Source organism: Siniperca chuatsi, linkage group LG2 (genome assembly GCF_020085105.1).
Source record: "Siniperca chuatsi isolate FFG_IHB_CAS linkage group LG2, ASM2008510v1, whole genome shotgun sequence".
In the NCBI taxonomy this organism is placed as follows: domain Eukaryota; kingdom Metazoa; phylum Chordata; class Actinopteri; order Centrarchiformes; family Sinipercidae; genus Siniperca; species Siniperca chuatsi.
The window spans coordinates 34,723,525-34,745,963 of NC_058043.1; the positions used below are offsets into that span (position 1 = coordinate 34,723,525).

The 22,439-nt window shown below is 42.9% G+C and overlaps 1 protein-coding gene across 1 annotated transcript; it reads left to right on the forward strand.

Annotated features, from left to right (window-relative positions):
- The first annotated feature begins 1,325 nt into the window (after positions 1-1,325).
- Positions 1,326-22,379, forward strand: LOC122865867 (solute carrier family 45 member 3). Its single transcript, XM_044174827.1, is given in 8 exon segments — positions 1,326-1,429; positions 5,994-6,513; positions 8,433-8,674; positions 10,001-10,113; positions 12,424-12,896; positions 12,987-13,252; positions 14,246-14,518; positions 16,714-22,379. Coding segments are annotated over 7 exon segments (1,755 nt in total). The 5' UTR covers positions 1,326-1,429; positions 5,994-6,269; the 3' UTR covers positions 16,858-22,379.
- The last annotated feature ends 60 nt before the right edge of the window (positions 22,380-22,439 follow it).

Genomic DNA, 22,439 nt, shown 5'->3' on the forward strand with positions numbered 1-22,439 from the left:
ATCTTTTATCTTTGCACACTGAGGTCTGCTGACCAGATGCTTCTGGTCGTCCCAAGGTCCAGATTAAAGCACAGGGGAGATCGGGCCTTTGCTATCGCTGCTCCTAAATGATGGAACAGGCTACCGCTCCACATCAGGACCTCACCTACAGGGGGACACTTTTAAAACTTGTTTGAAAACCCATTTTTATTCTTTGGCTTTTAAATCAGACTGAGTTTTGACATTTTGGATTCTATTTGTGTTGGTTTTACATACACATATATTCTCTATTTATTTTGAGTTTTGATATATTTTATTTTATTGTGTTATTGTTTCATATATTTTTGTCCTGGCTTTACAGCCAGGTGGCCACAAACACGCCTCGAAATGAATGCTATTGTTTCTCGGTGTCTGCTGGATGTATAGCAAATGCTTGCTAACACGTTAGCCATAACAACTTTATAAGTAGATAATGTGTTAAAGCTGTATTTACAGCTTGTTCTGCTGTTCCCACATCCAGCTTTAATAAGTCTTAACAGTATTAATATCAACTATTGAAAGAGAAATTATCTTAAATTTGAATGCATAAGGTCTTGATTTCAAGGATTTCAAGAATTAGTCAATTTCTTCTGCAGCAGAATCTGCTGTTTTAATAGTTACTGCCCCCAAGTGGCCAAGAAGGAAAACAAAAACAATCAATGCAACTTTAAAAAGAGCATTAACTGGTTTGCTAAGATGGCTTTAGCTTTCCGTCCCTGTAATTTGTTGAACGAGGATGGCTGCTGCTGGTGACCTTTACTTTACTGGCCACCTAGACAATGTTGATTCCTGTTTCACACATTTAAATTCCCATGCCACCATTTCACTGACATGGTCATGATGGATACTATGACGCACCTGTGCAATAAACACCCATTAACTTAGTGTCAACATTAAAAGCAATTAACTGCAACAGAAAACGCAGTCTTTGGTGCTTTTTCTTACATAGTGCCCCAGTTTTCATGTTAAATCTTGTCAATATTCAACATACTGCAACAAAACAACAGATTGTGCAAATTATGAAAACAGTGAAAATGTAATGACCCGATGAGAACTCGCTTTTATTGTGTTGTTACAGCAACGAACAGTAATGTCTCCCCTCCCCAACTTACACACCCTTCACACTGACATTTCTGTAAAGGCAGAAATAGTCTGATACTCTGCATCCAATAGTCATGTGTGTATGTGTGAAGGTGTGAATGAGTCTGCCCTCTGCGCTTCCTTTTCTGCAACTTGTGTATGTATTTCTCAGCTCCTCAGCACTTTTTATTGTTGCTGTGTTAACACTTCACTCTGAGTATTACACACACAAACACACACACACAAAGATAAGTGGTATTTTAGGTCACCCAGGACAGACAAACGTCCTGAAACCAGCCAGCAACATGGTCATCATGCTCAGAACAACACAGTGAGTAAATCTGGTTTTATTTAGCACGATCTGCTGTTCAGTCCCAACACAGTCAGCACTGTTCACAACACTGCTTTCTCTCATTCATTCATTCATTCATTCATTCAAATATAAAAGCTTATAATTCTTAGCCTGGCTCACTTAGTTACTATGGTTTCCCTCCATGGTAGGATTTATTAGCATGAAATGGCTGTAAGGTTTATGATGGCTTCAGAAAACAACATATTACTTGTATCAGATTTCTATAGTGTATCCTATAGTGTTTCACACCTCAAGAATTACCCGCAGAACTTTCACTTGCTGCTGTTGAAAAGTTTTCAGAACTATTGTGGATAAATATATGTGCCCAATAAAATTGTGTAATTTGGTCAAATAAGGTGAATCTACAGTAAAAGAGATGAATTAAGGAGGAAAAGACATTCTTCATTATGATCTATACGCTGAGCATTTGTACACAAAATCTTTTTCCAAAGAGGGGTTACCATAAACAAAATTTAAAGTCCCCTTCCGCTTGTTACTTCAGTCTTCACTTGGATGTTTGAGCTCCAAACATCCAAAGCTAAGCTAACGATCTCCTGCCCCATTGGAGAGAGAGCTATAGATTTAGGTTACTTTGTGCAGTGGTCTTTCACGTAACGTTATCTATGGTAATTAGACCAACAGCTACAGTAAAAGTTGATGTTAGCTAGCGTTAGTGTTAGCGTAATGTTGACCTAACATTAGTGTTTTCTTGCTGAAAACAAATCTCATAGCGGATTATAAAAAACAGCTGAGCACCTCACAGCAACAATGGCTACAGGGAGAAAGGACGATTTTTTATTACCGTGAGTACAGTAGCTGTTGAGCTCAACACAGCTGGCTACATGGTTAGCTAGCCACAAGCACCTCAGCAAAGTGTCTCATAATAGGGCTAACGTTAGACTGCTAAATGAGATGACACCCTCAATAACAGTCACATTTTGGGTCTAAACACTATAATGAGCAGATTTACAGTAGTTCGGACTTTAATTTACCTTCGACATGACACATTGTTAATTTGGGATCACACGTCCACTCCGTTCTTAAAGAAGAGCAGCCATCTTTTCATATGCGGACCAGTCCGCCATCGGCCCGGACGGACCAGTGACTGGCCAATCAACTTGCCCTGCATAAACTTGTACTCGGTTATGTCGGACCCTGGCCCACTTCTAAATCCCCTCTGATACACATCTTCGTTGTAACGTTAGAATGTTTGAGGGAACTATAACGTTAGCTAACTGGACGCAACCGTCACTAATGCTAACGTATCTCCTCAGGGATTAACGCTGTTATTTTTCTAATTTTGACAATCTAACTGGTGACAACACATTAGTTAAGGTTTTAAGGATTATGGCTGCCGGTAGTTGTTGTAATTCCAACTGGCAGCTATACCACGTGATACCAACGTCGTTACACTATTGGCTCACAAGCCTTGTTAGAAGCAGGAAGCAAACGTCAGCCATCTCACACAGACATAAACAAAACATTCATTTTGGACCCTTCAAAATCTTTAAAATGATTAATTCACAATCATATTTTTTTTTTTTAGGAAAAGTGATACTTTTATTCCGCACCTTTGTAAAAGCTCTGTGGATGTTTTTTTTTTTGTTTGTTTTTTTTATATTTGTCTATATAAAAATGCTTGTTCAAGCTGGTTTAACTGGTCATCAGCTGGTAGACCACTTTTGTGTAGCTGGTTGAGAGGTGAGCAACCAGGTTGTGCTGGTATAACTGGTCAGATAGTTTGAAAGGACAAACGTGGTAAAACGTCCGTCCGTATGTCCGTCTGTATGTCTGTCTAAAATTGACCTAAACTAAAGAAATACATGAGGATAAAAGGGAAATGATTCAAAGGAATGACTCAGAGACCCAGCCCTCCCTCACCCCTGATGAGGGAAACCCCGTGGGATTCACTGAGCAGCCACTGACTCCATTTACCAGAGTCAGTGGCTGCTCAGAGTCAGAGTCCATTTAGCTACCATTTATGCTCTCTCCCTCTCTCTCCGGGACTGGCTCCAGGCCAAAAACCTGCCAGAGGAGGAATTTGAAAAAAGACACTCAAAGGCGGGTAGATACATGACGGACAAAATGATGGACATCAACAAACATTATGTCAATTTCACATGGTCAGATGTTTGACGGCAAAATAACTGATACTTTTTGAGAATTTTCACAGTTTTTTTTCAAGTGTTTTTTTCCTAAAAAGCATTGGTGGTATATTGTACACAAAACATGCATCTTGCTGCAATTAAGTATGTTAGAGAATGTGGTACATTTTTAAAGACCTTTGAGAAGCTAGGCATAGCACTTCCTTTGAGCTGGTGAGTTTTAGCAGGTGCTGGTCTCACCAACAGGAACTGGCAGCTGGTAACAGTAGGAGCTGCTAACTGGTGAGAACCTTAGCTGGGCCGGTAATAAGAGCTGGTAACTGGGACGAATCTGAGATGGTGGCTGGTAAGAATAAGAGCTGGTAGCTGTGTCACCAGTAGTAGCTGGTAGCTGGCCTACCAGCTCTTGTGAAAGCAGTCGAGTGTGAAATTAACCATCATTTTTTATATAAACAATGGATCCAATGACTACGTGTAGATCGGAAGGTGTCGCTCATAGTGACGAACGCACAGAGTTATCAGCCACCTCTGCAGTTCCCCTCAGCTCTCCGGAGCATTTGAGCCTTTTTTAGCTCATCGTTTCGGTTTTAGACTGTATTGTTTGGTTGAGTCTCATCAGCGCTCTCATCAACCTTGTTTCCAGCAGCAGGCAGCTGTTTTCAGCTAATAAGCTCTGGTAGACCCTCTGTCCTGATAGTCCATATATACTCTACAGTTACTATTTTTCCTTGCAAAAGACTTGTGTTTGAACTTTTTTCTTGAAATTACAACCTTTTTAGGCAGCGCCTGATGTTTTTATACTAAGTGTATAAACCCCAAGGACAGTATGATGCTAACCTCTCTGCTGAAACTAAGTATATTATGGCATACTTAACCGTTATACTATCCTGCAACAATGAATATTACCTGTTGGGAAAATGCCTAGAAAATGTCCAGAGAGCATCTGTGTCGTAATAGGGAAAGAAATTAAATGAAGACACCAGGCAACATGTGAGACCAAACCCTCAAACTGTCACAGGACAGCTGACATGCCACAGTGAGACAGGAGGTCTGCCCACAGGTTCCACAGAAAGCATCATTAGAACTGGTCATTAACTCTCCTCACCTGTTGGCAGGAGGGTGTGTCCTCCTGTCGTCATCTCTTCCTGACAGAGACTGTCTGGAACAGACACACATGTTGCCACATGCTGCTGAGCTTCAGAGGGACATTGTAATTACACTGGGTGAGCTGCTGCTGCTGCCATTTCTAACCGCTTCTGCTCCCTGAGGAGAGATCAGAGAACTTTTATGAGGCAAGTGAAGCAACTTAGTGGGTTGCTGCTTTATGCTTAGTTTATCTGAGAATGAATGTTTAAGAGAAACAGGAGGCTCTTGTTTAATGAGTGACTGAACTAAACTAAACACAGATGACAGATTAGGAACTGAAGAGAGGCTTGTGATAAAGTAATGTTCAGTATAAGACGGTGTAGTCCCTCATTCGTCCAGGAGTGTTCTATCGTAGAAAAGGTTTCAGTCGCAGTCGTCTGGACACTGTTTTCAGAATCAAGACGTTTCGGCTCCCATCCGGAAGTCATTCTCAATTGATTGAATTGAAAATTGATGGCCTGATTACTGGGCCATCATGGAAACAAAGAAGGTCAGTTTCAGGTGAAACTAGGCAGGTTAAACAGCTGACACTCAGGTAGACTCCTCCCTGAGGGCGGGGCCTAAGCAACACAGAGTAGCTTAAATTTCTGAGTTCTCAGACCATTTTCACAGTTGAGAATGACTTCCGGATGGGAGCCGAAACGTCTTGATTCTGAAAACAGTGTCCAGATGACTACGACTGAAACCTTTTCTATAATGTTCAGCATGTGAAACAAAGTGCTGTGTGTGTGTGTGTGTGTGTGGATTACTGTTGGTTGTATATACTCAAAGAATACAACAAAGAAAACAGATCAGCACATCAGGAAATACCAGTGGAGCCTATCATTCTCAGGATTATGAAGAGTAAACATTATCAGTATTGCTAACATGCCAGCAACACGTAGTTAACACTTACGGTAGATAGATTATTCACAGCCCCAAACACCTTAAATCCCTAGCTGCTTTTATCTGAAGATTAAAGGTGCTGTTCACTTTCCTGACAACTATCAACCAACTGCTGTTCAGGGTGTGTAATGAATTTAGAAAGAGATCAAGTCACTGGGATAAGAAGAGAAATCCAGGTGACTTTATGAGTCCATTTACACCTGGTGCGAACATGCGGTCTGTAGGGAAAATGCCCGTTAATGACAGGTGTCAATGGGGCCTCTGGTTCAGTGTCAACAAACCAAGACTTTTTATTCTGTTACAACATCACCCAAGTACTTCTCAAGTTGGCTGTTTGCACATGGCACATCTTCATCCGACTGCTGAAAATGACTTCATAACTGAGAGGTATTTTTTTCATCTCTCAGGGCCAGTATATTTACAGCGGACCAGACAGTGCTATTCTCTGCCTAAACTGCACAGGAAGACACCATGCTGGCAGAAGATGTCCACAAGTTGGCCTCTTACAAAACGACTCCTAACGCCAGCAAAAATGATTAGGAAAGTTAAGACGACGTCTCCAGCACAACGCCACACGTGGAAATCTTCCAAAACAGACAACCAGCCAAAAGCCCTCTGGCAAGCTCTTTTATTTAACAGTTGTGTTGACATGTACCAATTATTTCATATCCCGACTAAATTCTATGCCCAGCCAAGATAGTGCATTCAGACAAGACGGTACAAAAAAGAAAGAAACGCCTAAAGGAGGCAAAGTGAATAAAACAAAGATGCAGGTGGAAAATCCGTTGCAAGGCCTGGTGTGGAAGTTGTTACTGGTGAACACTTTATCATGTGGTCTGGAGGCCTGCATGGCTGCAGGAACCATCTACATCCCACCTCTGTTGCTGCGGGCCGGCATGGAGGAACGCTACATGTCTATGTGGCTTGGTAAGTGGATGCACTATACACACTGGGGGAGCATGGGTGGATGTTAATAGGCATGACTTGCTGCTGCAAGACATAGAAGTTGTTGTTTTGTACTGACAAATAACGGCCAGCATGGTGGGTCAGCGGTTAGCACTGTGGTCTCACAGTGCTGGGCGCAAACCGGACCCAGCAGGCTGGGACTTTCTGTGTGGAGTTTGCATGTTCCCCTCGTGCTCATGTGGCTCACTCTGAGACTTTATCATTCAGCTGTGGTTCAGGACGTGGAGCACGTCGTCCCCAGTCGCTCCTGATTGTCTGACCAGTGCCTTGCATTGTAGTTCCGCACCATGGGTGTGGAAGTGTGTGTGTGTGTGTGTGTGTGTGTGTGTGTGTGTGCGTGGGTGAATGAAAGGCACATTGTAAAGCACGTTGGATAAAAGCTATATACAGTTAATGCAGTCCATTTACCATTAAAATACAGGTCTGCTGAGGCACCCTGTACCCCCCCTGGTAGAGCGTGCGGCCCATGTACAGGGTTGCGTTACCGTGGCAACCCTGGTTTGAATCCTCTGCTGTATGTCATCCCCTCTCCCCCGCCCACATTTTCTGACTCTCTTCAGCTGTTCCTGTCAAAGAAAGACAAAAAGCCCCCCAAACAAATCTTTAAAAATAAATAAATAAAGGTCTGCCCAGGTACGCTAAAGAGTTACAGCAGCACACCTGTATGCTAGACACACCTGTGATGAATGATACACCAGAAACAGGAAGATTTATCACTCAAAGTCTTATTTCCGTTTAGTGGATTTCTGAAAGTGCAGAAAGTGACCACTGCACGCCCCTCACAGGAGCATGCAGAGCAAAAGTGAAAACTATCAGACGTTTTAAAGGATTTCTGAGGAGAGTTAGTGTTTATGATATTAATATATTATTATATTAATATTATCTGGTTCACCAGTGTTGACAGACGGCCTGCAGCCTGTGCAATAATCCTATAGGTTACAGGCTACAGTAGGCTAAACATTGTAGTGATAATGAATCAATGACAGAGATAACTCATCAGCTTCTCTGTTTAATGTTTGCTTATTCCCAGAAGACTTCCTCCCTAGAATAATCCCCATACGGAAACCTTCTGTGATGTACATACTCCCTTCTATCTGACCTGTATTTGATCATGATGCTGCCACCTGTTGAAGTTGAGGATGACCACTACGGGGGTTTTGGGATTGTGATGAAGGACTCTGGATGTCACGAACAGAACTGATTCACCAGAAGTTGATGCGGTTGTGTGACATTCAGGGTTTGTCACTGAACTGTCTTACAGGTCGTGCAGCTGAGCTTTTTCTAACATAACCTGTAACCCCACATAGCTAATAACATAGTTAGCTAATTATATGCTAACTCTTTGCCTAGGAAATTATACTCATACCACTGTAAGCAAGCAACAAGCTCGCCAGGCATGCTAGTGTTAGCAGGCACGACCTTCCAAACTCTTTGTATACCATGTATCACTTTTACTATAGCCACATGCACACCGAAATCCAAAGCTTAACACGACTGCCGTGCTTAGTTGTGGCTGCTAAGATATGATTGGACAATTGCTATTTGGGGAACAAGTTTAGCAAAGGGTCAATTGGTCTTACTCGGCTGCTTACCTAGGTGGCCACCTGTTCAGGGTGCCTGCTGCAGTCTCTGATAACCCTGACAAGGGGCAATGGGTGTAGAGGATGGATATATGGACATGTAGCACTACAAAAATAGCCTTATTAGTGAAACAGACATGTCTCACATGACAGAAATACATCAGTTTTACTTACTAACAAACAAGCTAATCAGGTCTCACTGCTGAAAAATTCTGCCTAAATGTTTTTCCCAGTCACTGGCCAGTGAATGTGTTGTCAGAACCAATGCAGTCAAATTAACAGGCTCCCTCTTTCTGCCAGCGGTGGGTCCTATTCTGGGTTTGATCTTTGTACCCATTATTGGCTCAGCTAGTGATTCGCAGCGAGGCCGTTTCGGTCGTCGCCGGCCGTTTATCTGGATGCTGAGTCTGGGAGTTTTACTAGGCCTGCAAGTCACACCACAGGCCTGGCGCCTGGCTGTGCTGATGTCCCCACAGCACCATCACTGGTGGGAAGCTGCCCTGCAGGCTGGAGCTGTGTGTCTGACGAACTTCTGTGGATAGGTGAGTTACCTGCACACATTTACACAAGCTCACACACAGGAAGAAACACACAAACACACCTATACACATCCTTAAGCAGTAGCTCTGTCAGCAAAAGGGACAACAGGTGTTCATGTCCCAGCACTGCAGTGGTCCTGGAGCAGCTGGGCAGGTCAAACGGTCATGTGACTTTTAAAGCTTTTCTAAAAAAGAAATGACCAAAGACATCTTTAGCTCCTCTAAACCCCACGGACACCCTGATCATTCAGTAATTACAAACTCAGGTGCATAAAAACTTTGGTGAGGCCCACAGAACTTTCAAAACACACATGGGGTCTTTGGGTGACAGATGTGGGCGTTCACCAGGCAGAGGTGGTCTGTTGCTGCATTCGTGTCATATCAGTGAGGCCATAATTACGAGCAGCCAAGTCAGAGAAACTGTTCATGTCAGCCACCTAGTTTTAATTCCAAGCCAGAGAAATGCAAATTTCTTACACTTGGTGAAAAAGAACTACAGAAGTGTCAACAAAACCTAGTTACATCTAAATAAAATCAAAAATTAACACTAATATAACTATTCAGCTAATTTAAAAGCTATGCGCTGTTTTTTTATATCTACTTTAACTTGTGCCCAAGGTAAATCAATCAATCAAACAATTAAGATGTGAATTTGAACTGTGAAACAAAGGAACGTCCACCATGTGGTTTCTCAGCAGCACAGATGGTCTAACTCTTGAGATATTTCTATGGAAATAAGCAGTTTCTGTAATATTATATAGATATAGTTATATCTAGTTCAACTATTCTTACCAATAGCCACTAGATAGCAACCCCACTGGTTTGAGATACTTTTCATGAATCATGTCCAATTGACCTGTCTTACCTAAGAAAAGAACATGGTTTCAGTAAGACTGGCATCACCAACAGCATGCTGCTCAGTCCACCAAACAAACAAAGCAACCGAACCTCTTCAGCTACCACAAGCAGCACCATGACATCACCAGTTGAACTGGAACTGTTTTCACCGCCTGCTTTAGGCTCCACCCTCTTATACTCAGGTCAGTTAACAGGGACAAAACCGCTACAGCCAAACTCCACTGGGTGCTCATCGACTTAGCCCCTCCTGCTTCAAACTAGAGAGAGAGCACTGATACAAACACAAACGCAGAAATCTCTCATGTGAAATAACCCAAACTGTTCTAACTTTGGCAGATTATTTATGTAGTTCATGTAGGACCCATCGCTCATTGTAAACAGGTGACTGTGAAAAACATTTTTCAGGGTCTTTAAAATAACAGATTAATGTTATTATCACAGTGCGAGCTAAGCCTTGTGTTGGCTCCTCAGGCCTGTCTAACCCTGCTGGTGGCTCTGCTGGCAGACCTGTTCCCCGGGGAAGAGGAGAACCGCAGAGCATTCTCAGTTAATTCCCTGATGACCAGCCTGGGGGGATGCCTGGGGTAAGGCACTTATTAAACCTTTCTCCCCTAACTGGTTCTGTCTCTCATTTGCTGCCTTTCATTTTTATGAATGCATGCTTTAGGCTTCTGTGGAGAAAATCCATCATCCACTTTACGTCACTTGCCATTGTCTTTTCTGTCATTTGTCAGCTGATGAGCCTCAGGGACTCTGATGCATGCAACCTCGTGGTGTTGTCTTTCTTGTGTAGCCCTTTTCTTGGCCCTCTGTCTTTCTGTTCCCTGATTACCAGTCTGATGAACTTACATTTTACTCATTTAGTTGATGCTCCAGAGTGGCTTATTGTTGAGTGAGTACAGCAGGTCCCAGACCATCATTATTTTAAACTGAGTATCGTCATTAGTTATTCTTACTGTATTCCTATGTGTAAAATGAGGCACCAGTGTTCACAGAGATTGGTGCAGTCTGTGTTGCTTTCAGCCCATAGTGTATGGCATTCAGAATGACACCGTGACACGGGTCATACCTATATTGGTGGTCTATTTGGATCCTTCACAACTCTCCTCCAAAAAATGTCAACAAATGTACAGTGATGTGAAAAAGTGTTTGCCCCCTTCCTGATTTCTTATTTTTTTGCATGTTTGTCACTTCAAACAAATTTAAATATTAGTCAAAGATAACACAAGTAAACACAAAATGCAGTTTTTAAATGAAGGTTGTTATTATTAAGGGAAAACAAAATCCAAACCTACGTGACCCCGTGTGAAAAAGTGATTGCCCCCTAAACCTAATAACTGGTTGTGCCACCCTTAGCAGCAACAACTGCAATCAAGTGTTTGCGATAACTTGCAATGAGTCTTTTACAGCGCTGTGGAGGAATTTTGGCCCACTCATCTTTGCAGAATTGTTGTAATTCAGCCACATTGGAGGGTTTTCGAGCATGAACTACCTTTTTAAGGTCATGCCACAGCATCTCAATAGGACTTGCTGGTGTGTTTTGGATCATTGTCCTGCTGCAGAACCCAAGTTCGCTTCAGCTTGAGGTCACGAACAGATGGCCGGACATTCTCCTTCAGGAGTTTTTGGTAGACAGCAGAATTCATGGTACTTGTGTTATCTTTGACTAATATTTAAATTTGTTTGATGATCTGAAGTGTGACAAACAAGAAATCAGGAAGGGGGCAAACACTTCACTGTAGATCACAGTTTCCCAAAGCCTAAGTTGACAGATTTAAAAGTGCTTGTTTTGTCTGACAAACACACCAAAGCCCCAAATTATATAATTTACCAGCATGGAAGACTAAGAAAATCAGAAAATGTTCATATTTGAAAAGCTGGGACCAGTGAATATTTGGCATTTTGCTGAAACAAGACTAAGAGTTTTTGATTATGCACAGTTTCAGAGAAATGCTAACATAGGATGCATGCTAACATGCTCACAATGACAATGCTAACATGCTGATGTTTCGCAGGTACAATGTTCACCATGTTCGCCATTGTTAGCATGCTAACATTTGCTAATTAGCTCTAAACACAAAGTACAGCTGAGGCTCATGGGAATGTCATTAGCTTTGCAGGTATTGCAGTACAAATTAAAAGTTTGACCTGATGATGGCGCTAGATGAAAAGTTAAGGAATCACCTAAGTCACTACAATTCGTCCTGAGGGGAACATGAATGTCTATAGAAAATGTCATGGCAATCCATCTCTAGTTGTTGTCAGTTTGGACCAAAGTAGTGGACCGACATTGCTATCCCTAGAGCCACGCCGCTAGCATTGCTAAAAAAGACTTAAAACGATTAATTGATTATCAAAATTGTTGCCATGCAAGTAATCGACTCCTCGTCTGAGCTCTAACTGCAACTTAACTTTGGTAATTATGCAGTGTCATTCTGTGTAAATCTATGGTATGTTTGAGTCTTTGCTTAATAGATATGAATCCCAGCAGGAAATTGAACCCAGGGACAACCAGAGATTAAGCTGTCTCATTTGAATGGGTCCAATGGTTGTTGAATGTGCGTTCAGTAGATCCACGTCAAATGCTTATGCGGTGTCCCTGAGTTGGATCTGTTGGAAAGGGGGGCAGTGGCGTGCATTTCTTTCTGCCTGAGTGTCTTTTTTTGCTGCCACTGCGGGGTGCCAAAGATGTACATTTTCAAATCCTACGTATAGTGCCTTTAAGATCACAAATCCCAATTCAGGTTGTGGGTAAAGCATAGCACATGGACAATTTCTAAAGTTCAACTTTCTTCTTATTGACAACTTGAACAGAATGTGGACAGCAGCCTTTACATATGAATGATAAAATAATCAGCAAAGGTCCATGTCACTATCTTAAACTCTACATTCAGGTTCTTGCTCCCTGCTGTGGACTGGAGCCAAGCACCCATAGCAGCATACCTGGGAGGGCAGGAGGCCTTCATCTACGCCCTGCTCACCTTCCTCTTCCTCAGCTGCCTCCTCGCCACCGCCTTTATCCCAGAGGACACCGGAACCAGAGGAGGAGAGATGAAGACAGTCACCCATGGCCCTTTGAAAAGCTGGATTAGCAGATACTGCCCTCACTTGTTCCCGCCCCGGCCTCAGTGTTTCCTTGTCGCGCTGGGCACATGTGCATCAGCATGTACGTCAGTGTTCCCTCATGTGTTTGCTGCATGTGCGCGTGTGCCGACGGTCATATGGAGACTGTTTGTGGCGGAGATGTGTAGCTGGATGGCACTGATGAGTGTCATGCTCTTCTTTGCTGACTTTGTGGGGGAGGGATTGTACCAGGGAGTGGCGAATGCAGAGACTCTTTCGCAGGAAAGAAAACACTATGATGAAGGTAGGGTAAGTGCTTCTTTGGCTCCGCCCATTCAGGTTTAACTCAACCAATGAGATTTGCCTTATAACCACTTCATTTCTGTCTGTCCAGGTGTGCGTATGGCCAGTCTGGGTCTCTTCCTGCAGTGCGTGGTGTCGGTGCTGTGCTCTGTGCTAATGGACTGCTGGGTGGCTCTGCTGGGAGCCAGGGTGGTGTATCTCAGCGGTGTAGCTCTGTTGGTGTTTGCCACCACCGTCATGAGTGTCTCCGACAGTGTGATAACGGTCACTGTCATGAGTGCTGTGACAGGATACACACTCAGCGTCCTTCAGGTCCTGCCATACACCCTGCTGTGTCTCTATCTCTCAAATAGACAGGTAAGTTAGTCTCCCAACCACACACTTCAGCATTATGCATAAAACACACTAATCATTTACATGCAAACATGCAGGGAAGAGTCAGTTTTCACACCTTTTGGTGCTGACATACACTTTTATGTTATGAAATCTAAGTATACGTGTCAATATGATTAGAGTTTACTAAGCCATATAATCTAAGAATATATGAAGTAAGGTTGAAAGTTAAAGTAAGACTAAGACCTTTAAAGAAAAAGGTAGCACATAATGCAGTTATGCCACGTTTTTGAAAAATAAAAAATTAGACTTTATTAAAATTGGTCCAGTCTATAAATTGCTTTCAGTCCTTTAATCTAAGTGTCCCATAGCGGCATGCATTACTGTTTGTAACACCTGGGGGGCTCCAAAGTCAGACAGTTTCAAATTCTGCCTTTAAGAACTACTAAACTGAACAGTTGAGTAGTTCTTAAAGCTACTAGGAATTTAGTGGACACTTTTGAGAATGAAAGTGTTTAAAGAAATACGCATAATTTAAGGGAGTTACGTGCTGTAACTATTTCTTGGCGACCTTACTGTGACGGCAAGACTCCAGGAAGTCACTGCACAAATTCTCGTTTTTACATTTCGGTTTGTGTACCAATAAAAAAAAAGAGACACAACGTCTTAATTAGTGAGCTTTAGAGGTGTCGGTAGGCGGATTTTTGATCTTTGGAGACGACTAGGCTGGCTGTTTCCCCACTGCTTCCAGTCTTTATGCTAAGCTAAGCTAATCGCCGCCCTGCTTTAGCTCTGTACTTCACCCACATATATGAGAGTAGTATTGATCTTTTCATCTCAGTATCAGGAAGAAAGCTAATTTCTCAAAATGTGGAACAATTCTTTAAGGGCAGCATATTCTCCACTACATCACTAATTACACACGGTAGCTTCTTTATCTGAGACGTAATGACAGTAATTGATCTCCATTTTAGTGCTAACCTCCGTTTGCTCATCTTTCATCCTTGTCTCTTCAAGGCTTTTTTCATTTCGTCCAAGCCTCAGCTCAGCGAAAGTGATGACGTAACGCTTACCAAGCCCCTCCTCTCATGTGGTCCAGCCACTCCTAATGCCACACAAGGCCACACGAGGGGACTCACTTTACCTGGGGAGGAGCCCTCTGTTGGATTGCCCCATATTTCACTGTTTGTGGGTGGAGGTGACAGAGGCGAAGCAGACCGCACACCAGTCCCACAGAGAGGGATGTGTTTTGACATGGCGATACTCGACAGTGCCTACCTGCTTTCACAGGTAATGTGGGTGATCGGAACATGAATCAATTATTTATAATTACTGTTAATTATTAATAGGAAATAACAGTACAACATGCAATGACACATGAAGCTGATTCTAATATGTAATCAATCCAAATACAGTCCATACAAATGTATCAGTCAGCTATAGCAAGAACGTCAGGCACAAAATCATTAAAAATATACAGATTCCATTGGAGAAGAGATTTGCATTTATTGATCCATCTACTGCTGAATATATTATATGCATCTATAGGCTTGACAGTTCAGGAGACATCTGACTCAACTCAAACCCAAACTGTTTGTGCTGGGAAACATTTTTGTGCATCTTGCAAGTCATCAGACTCACGATCTTGGCTGCCGAAACAGCTTAAGCGGCTATGATCTGTGAACTCTTGCTCTGTAACTGTGCAGCCTTTGCCCAACAGCAGATATACAACAAGAAGTCTGTTGTAGGCCTGAAGGTTTCTGTTCAGTATATGAGAGTGTGTCAGTCACCTCTGCCCAAAAGCTCCTAAAAAACACAGCGTGGGTGATAGAGTACTGACACACAGCTGTGAGTACGTAGCTGTAGCTCTAAATATATTTGGGAATTTGAGGAGACAGAATAAAACCTGCTAATGTCTGGGCCATCTTCATGGCTGTGACCTATACCTCCAGCTGGCAGCAATATGGAATCTGCTACATGCCTAGCATCTAGCATATTATCAGCTTCCTGATAACATGAACTGAAACCTAAATTGATTGGCAGATCTTTAAATGCACAGACTAACACCAGACCACAACCGATACAACTAGTTATTAATGTTTGCTAATGTTTGTTTACATCAGTAATATTTCGCCACACTAGCAGCATGACTCTGGGGATTGTTCATCTGTCTGTCGGTCCCCCACTTTGGTCCAGACTGAAATACCTGAACAGCTATTTTTGTTTAGACATTCATGGTCCCCAGAGGATGAATCCTACTGACTTTGGTGATCCCCTGAATTTTCCTCTAGAGCCACCAGCAGCTTTTTTATTGAAATAGCTTATTGGATGGACTACCATGAAATCTGGTACACACATTCATGGTCCCCAGAGTAACAATTGTAATAACTTTGATGCCTTGACTTTTCTCCTAGCGCCATCATCGGGTCAAAATTTCTTTTTGTCCAAAAATTTGGTTTGACTAAATATCTGCAAAACTAATGACATTTCCAACCTCAGCTGTACTTTTTGTTTAGTGCTAATTGGCCAATGTTAGCATGCTAACACATTAAGCTAAGATGGTGAACATGGAAAACATTTGGTAAACATCAACATGTTATCATTGTCACTGAGAGCATGTTAGCGTGCGGATGTTAGCATTTTTAGACTCAAAGCGCTGCAGTGCCTAAGTACAGCCTCACAGAGCTGTTAGCATAGCTGTAGACTGTGAGGGCCCTTTCACACCTGCCTCGCTTGGTCTGGACCAAAATTACAGGTGTGAAACCTCCACCGAACCTTGGTCCGACGAAAAGACTGGCAATGGTTGCAATGTGAAACCAAAACTAATCGGATCAAATGTATACAATGTAACAAAAATGCGACCCTTGGTTCGGACTTTCAGGTGTGAAAAGGCCCTTAGTTAAACATGTAGCCTGGTCCCAGACCTCTGTTAGCTGCCCACAACTCTGATTTGATTTTGTGCTTATTGACGACTATTTTTGCCAATTAGAGAAACAGTTTGAGCTTTAGGCAGGATCAAAAATGTGTATAGCGAGCTAGCTACATCCATGAAAAACAGTGACAGAAAGCTTGCCACAAAGATTCATTATGACAAGTGTGAAAGAGACCAATGCAGCGGAAATAACTCTTAAATCTGTATATTTCTTCTATTGTAGTGAAAATGTTAACTGTTCCTTACAACAGATAACGCAGCTTCCACATCAACTGAAAATGACATCAGCAGATTGGTTAGGGCAGAACAAAACACCCACCCCCCCCTTCAATGTCCAACTAAACGAATAAAACAAAATAGCAGTTCAGTCTGATTATCAGGCGAGTGAAACAAGCCTATATTTTCAATTGTGATCATTTGAGAAACAAAAAAGTTTTTATGATTGAATGAAACTATTCAACATGATATTCAAAAGAAATCAGCAATTAGATCTTTAAATGCATAGAAACGATCCTGATCATCCATTTAAAATGTAATTCTGTATCTCCTGCAGGTGCTGCCGGCAATGTGCCTTGGCTCGATCGTGCAGCTGGCGAACAGCGTGAGGGCTTACATGGCCTCCGCCTGCTGCTTTAGCCTGCTGGCTTTTCTCTGCTCTACCAGGGTTGTCTACAGCCACGCTGACCTCCAGCGCTGACCATCGCTCCATCGAGAACATCAGCAGAGGATGTACAGTAGCACACACCTCTGCCAGCATCAGTTTAAGACAGCTCGTTGTCAAGGCCAGTAATGAGATGTGGGTGAATGCATCGCTTTCATCACAGTCACACCAGTGTATTGTGTGTAAAATCAAACACAGAAACTATGTTCATGTATAAAATAAATTTAAAAAATAGATTCTTGTATAGGCAATAATAGGGAGTGATATCCTGCTGTGTGTACTGTTGCTAAGAAACCACACTGGAGTCCTGACTCTCCTTGTGTGGTGCATTATGCTGCAGTCTTCTCATCCATATGCTCTCTTTGGCTTAGGATCACTTACAGCCAGCATGGAATAACTGAATGAATCTAATTACCCAATAGGGGGAAAAAATCAACCTTTAAAATAAAGCTACCTTTCTAGCCAGGCGTCCCAGTTTGGAGCTATACTGGTTATGCTGTTATTCATGATCTAGGTCAATGACTAAGATGGTTTGAAATGATCTCTCTACACTCAGGGACAATATTGATTTTTCAACGTTTACAATGTATCTCTCAGATTTTCTTATCTACAGTGAGTCTATAGGCACCAACAATATGACCAAGGACACTCAAAAATATTGCACTGACGTCCGTCTTTCTCATTAATGTTAATGCAACTGAAAGATGCCTGAGACATTTTATTTGCAGTATTCTGTACTGCAGCTGTTGCTGGTGTACGCCTTCCCAGGGGCTGCTAAACTCTAACTGCTGTGCCATGAGGCAGTGGATATTAGGGCTGTCACTTTTTCACAAAATCTAGTTTGAATAAATTCAGAGTAACGTAACGTAATTCTAGCCTAATCCTAAACTACATGCAGAAGACGTTCCGTTCAGTCATGGCGTCCTCGGTGCCTCACTGAGTGACAGGCTGATTTACTATAAGGCAGGCCGCAATTTTTCCATCTATGGTGTTGAATCCAAAACGCTCCCTCACATTACTTCTCAGAAGGTTTTAGGCGTCGTGATGATCCTTTCAGCACAGCTAGCTAGTTTTGTCCATTTTGATTCGAATCTAAACTAAACAGAACTAAAGTTCACAGACACACTGTTAAGAACAAACCAATTGCTAATCCAATGAGGCAACAACAACTTGCAGCTCATATTTTTCTTATTATAAACACATTTACGTAACATAACTGTCAGTCTTTACACCTTCAGTTGTTGAAAATGTCTTTCTGAATTTGAGCACTTTGTCAGTCCTAAACAAGACATGTCTTTGGAAATAATGGCTGTGAAGCTATCACCAACTGTTATTCCACGCCTTCTGGCTTCCTTGCAGAGACGACTGATGTTAAACTCATGTCTGTGCGTTAAGTTTGAAGCTAGAGCCAGGAGGCACGAAGACTGGAAGCAGGGAAACAGTTAGCCTAGCTCGCTCCAAAGTGCAAGAATAACTATTCCAACACCTCTAAAGCTCAGTAATTAAAAAGTTGTATCTTGTTTGTTTAATCCCGATTGATTGTATCATCTAACTCGTAACAAGAAGGAGGAGAAACGTGCAGTATTTCCCAATTTGCTGAAGTAGCTATGTCTGAAAGGAAGGAAGTCTGGTTTTTAGCTTGAGCAACATATTTATCATTTTCAAAGGGCTTACCTGAATCAACAGCCATAAAACTTTATCACTCCATAGGTAATTCTATGGGAGTAATATTGTGTGGCACATATCAATATACATAGAATACCATATATGCAGTCATGCAACGTGCCATGAGTTATTCTAATAACACGTGTATAACATAGCTTTTAATAATACATTTTCATAATTCCTTTTGTAAATGTTAACTACCACTGTTTACCAAGCTTCTGTATGTATTTAGAGAAAATATACTACGATCCAAAACTGGTCTGAGCTACCCGCATTGCATTACAGAACCTTGTAGCTAAGTTTAAAAGTAATAACACTTATGACATAAAAAGTATAACTCAAATGATAAAAGTGAATGTCGTTTAGGATAATCATAACATGTACATGTGCTTTGTGAATCCTTTCCCATCTGCTAGTGGTGTAAAGATTTGCTTTCAGTCTGACTTTTTGTGGCTCTGCTGAACCACCAGAGGGCGCCTTTGTCCAGCGAACCAGCAGCACAGCAGCATCCAGCCAAGCCTGACAAGAGAGCTCATCCAGCGCCTGTGTTCTTCATGGAGTTCAGGTGGCACTGCTCGTAAAAACAGCAGGTTTTAGCAGAAAGTGTTTTCCACTTGTCTCAGTGCGATCTGACTTCTGTTTTAGACGCTCTCCCGTTCTAATAAGACACAGCAAAGCTTTCTGCTATCATTCTCTGCACAACCTTAGACTGCATGTATATTAAAGTGTCCATATACTGTAATTTTGGGGAGACATAATTCATTTCTGGTGCTTTTAATACCTTTTGAGACACATTTAGATCTTTTAGAGTTTTCCATGTGTGACGCATGGGGTTCAAACTGTCACCACCTTTCAAACTGTAAAAATAATTCAACACTGACGGTGCTTTAAGGTACTGTAGACCGCACGTTCATCCCAACAAATGTTCCCGGACTTGTTCATTTTGCTTGTTTCTCCAGACGCCCTGTGTTGTTCCAGCAACAGACACTTCTGCAGTACTTTTTTTCTGCTCAAAGTTAGCGCTGAACTCTTCCACTGGAGTCCATCTCCCTTTAATAATAACCTGTTTCTTCTGGAGAAGATGTCTGCATTGTAACTTGGTGATCCAGGTGGAGCTTTTACCCTGACATCATTTGTCCCAGCATGAATTACCATGTCACTGTTTTTCCTGTCGTCAGTGGCAAACAGAGCAGCAAGCTGTAGTCTAACCCCGCATACCATAAAAAGGCAGTTACAAGGCATATGTCATAAGTTGTGAAAAGAAACATTTGTAATGCTATATTGCATCTTGTAATACAACAGCGGCCAGTAAAACTCAAATACATGTTTGTGAACTGCTGTACAGGTAGTTTCCTGCTCTGACCAATCCAAGCTGTAACTGTTCTCTTCTGTAGCTGATGTAGAGGGAAACGGATTGCTGAATATAATGTAATAAAACAGGCCAAGTGCTCGCAGCGAACTATATGACACGTGAGCTGGGCCAAAGTGTGTCTCAGGTCACTGGACCATATAAATGATCCACATCAAGGCTGGATTAAAAAGTGTGTCATCAGTCTGTGGTCATTTGATTAACATAAACTGAAATGGTCTGAAAGGTTCCTACCTAGTCCTGGGTTTTCTAGCTTAACTTTCATTTTTAAAGGATCTTTTATTAACACTGGCATGAGCAACACATTTTACACTCACATTAATGTAGCTGTAAGCAGATATACGTGTTTATTAATATATTTGTTAATAACTATAACTCACCGGTGGAGGCTGCTGTATGAACAGATCATGAATGGCACTGAAGTAAAACAGGTGTAATAAAATAAAATGTCTTGGAGGAGTTGTAACTGTTGACACATCCTTACAAATGCCCTGGCCCCTAAAGAGGAGGCCCCGCTGCTTCCTCAGAGACCTGCAGTGACCCAGGGACAGTGTCTCCCATAGCACTTCAGACACCCCTCAGACAGCAAAGCAGCCCCAGCGGCTCACCCTTCCCCTTCCGCCCAACTACACTGCAGTGCGTTGTAAACCCTTTAATAAATGTTTGGATGCTGCTCGTTGTTCACTTGATATTATGCTTACAGGGTGCATATTCTTAAATAAATGAGTATTTATTCAACTCCAGAGTTGGACATTTTCCCCTCAGGACCCCATGGCAGGTAAACCCAGGCCTGAGCCGCACTGAAGATCCAGACAACACGCTCTATAAAGCAGTGAGAAGAACTACGGAGAGGCCAGCGCACCTCATCTGTGTTGGACTTCCTGGGGACGGAAATCCAGTATTCAGACTTCTGTTCAGGCTGCTGGAACTGTGTTCCACTTGAAAACACAGCGTGTTGAGAGCAGACTGTTATGCACAGCAGTGTGTAGAGGGTTCTTCACCTGGTGAGCACAGCGCATCATGTTTCAGCCTTATTCCGAAATGGATTAAACTCGTTATTTTCCTCAAACTTCTACAAACAATACACCATACTGACAGCGGGAAAGAAGTTTGTTTGAAATCTTTGCAAATTTAGTAAAAATAAAAACCGAAAAAAATCTCATGTACAGAAGTCTTCTCCCATTCTTCTTAGCGCTCGGGAGCAGGTTTTCATCAAGGTCGCCTCTGTACATTGCTGCAGAGTCTCCCAGCTCCTGCCTTTGAACCCCCCCAGCACGATGCTGCCCCCGCCCTGCTTCACTGTAGGGACGGTGTTGTCCAGGTGATGACGGTGCCCGGTCTCCTCCAGACATGACGCCATTCAGGCCAAAGAGTTCAGTCTTTGTTTCATCAGACCAGAGAATTTAGTTTCTCATGGTCTGAGAGTCCTTCAGGTGCCTTTTGGCGAACTCCAGGCGGGCTGTCGTGTGCCTTTTACTGAGGAGGGGCCTCCGTCTGGCCCCTCCACCATACAGGCCTGACTGGTGGAGTGCTGCAGAGATGGTGGTTCTTCTGGAAGGTTCTCCCCTCTCCACAGAGGAACGCTGCAGCTCTGTCAGAGACCATCGGGTTCTTGGTCACCTCCCTGACTGAGGCCCTTCTCCCGTGATCGCTCAGTCTGACCGGGCGGCCAGCTCCAGGAAGAGTCCTGGTGGTTCCAAACTTCTGATGGAGGCCGCTGTGCTCACTGGGACCTTCAATGCTGCAGAAATGTTTCTGTACCCTTCCCCAGACCTGTGCCTCGATACAGTCCTGTCTCAGAGGTCTACAGACTAGTCCTTGGACTTGATGGCTCGGTCTGTGCTCTGACAGGCACTGTTAGCTGTGGGACCTTATACAGACCGGTGTGTGCCTCTCCAGATCCTGTCCAATCAGCTGTACTTCTGTACATGTGATGTTTTCATTTTTATTTGTAATACATTTGCAAAGATTTTTCCCCTTGTCGTTATGCGGTATTGTTTGAAGAATTTTGAGGAAAATAATGAATTTAATCTGCTTTGGAATAAGGCTGAAACATAACTGATTGTGGACAAAGGTAAGCGCGGGGAATACTCTCCGGATGCGCTGTAGAAAATTACGTAAAGATGGAAAACACTCTCGTGCTTCATTCATACTTCTGCTTGAATCCCAGCTTAGATTTGTGAAACATTTTTCTTCACCACATCCTGGACACTTGTGGACCGAGACACCTGGTGTGGACAGAGACACCTGGTGTGGACAGAGACACCTGGTGTGGACAGAGACACCTGGTGTGGACCGAGCGGGTCAGCGCTGCCGGTTGGAGGAGCCAAACGGTTCAGCGCCAGAACGGGAATCAGCTCAGGCCCAAACACCGGGCCCCGGGTGCGGCAGCAGGATGCTGTCAGGCCGGCTCTGCGGACCTGCGGGACAAAGACTCTCATTAACAGGTGTCTCCATTCCTGTGCCGCCCCCCCACCCCCACCGGGCCACACTGTACCCGGCTCCGCCCGGTACGTAGTGAGCCCCCCAACACATGGCAGTCAGAATTTATCGAGCAGCAGCCAATCAGAGCGCCGCTTTTAGG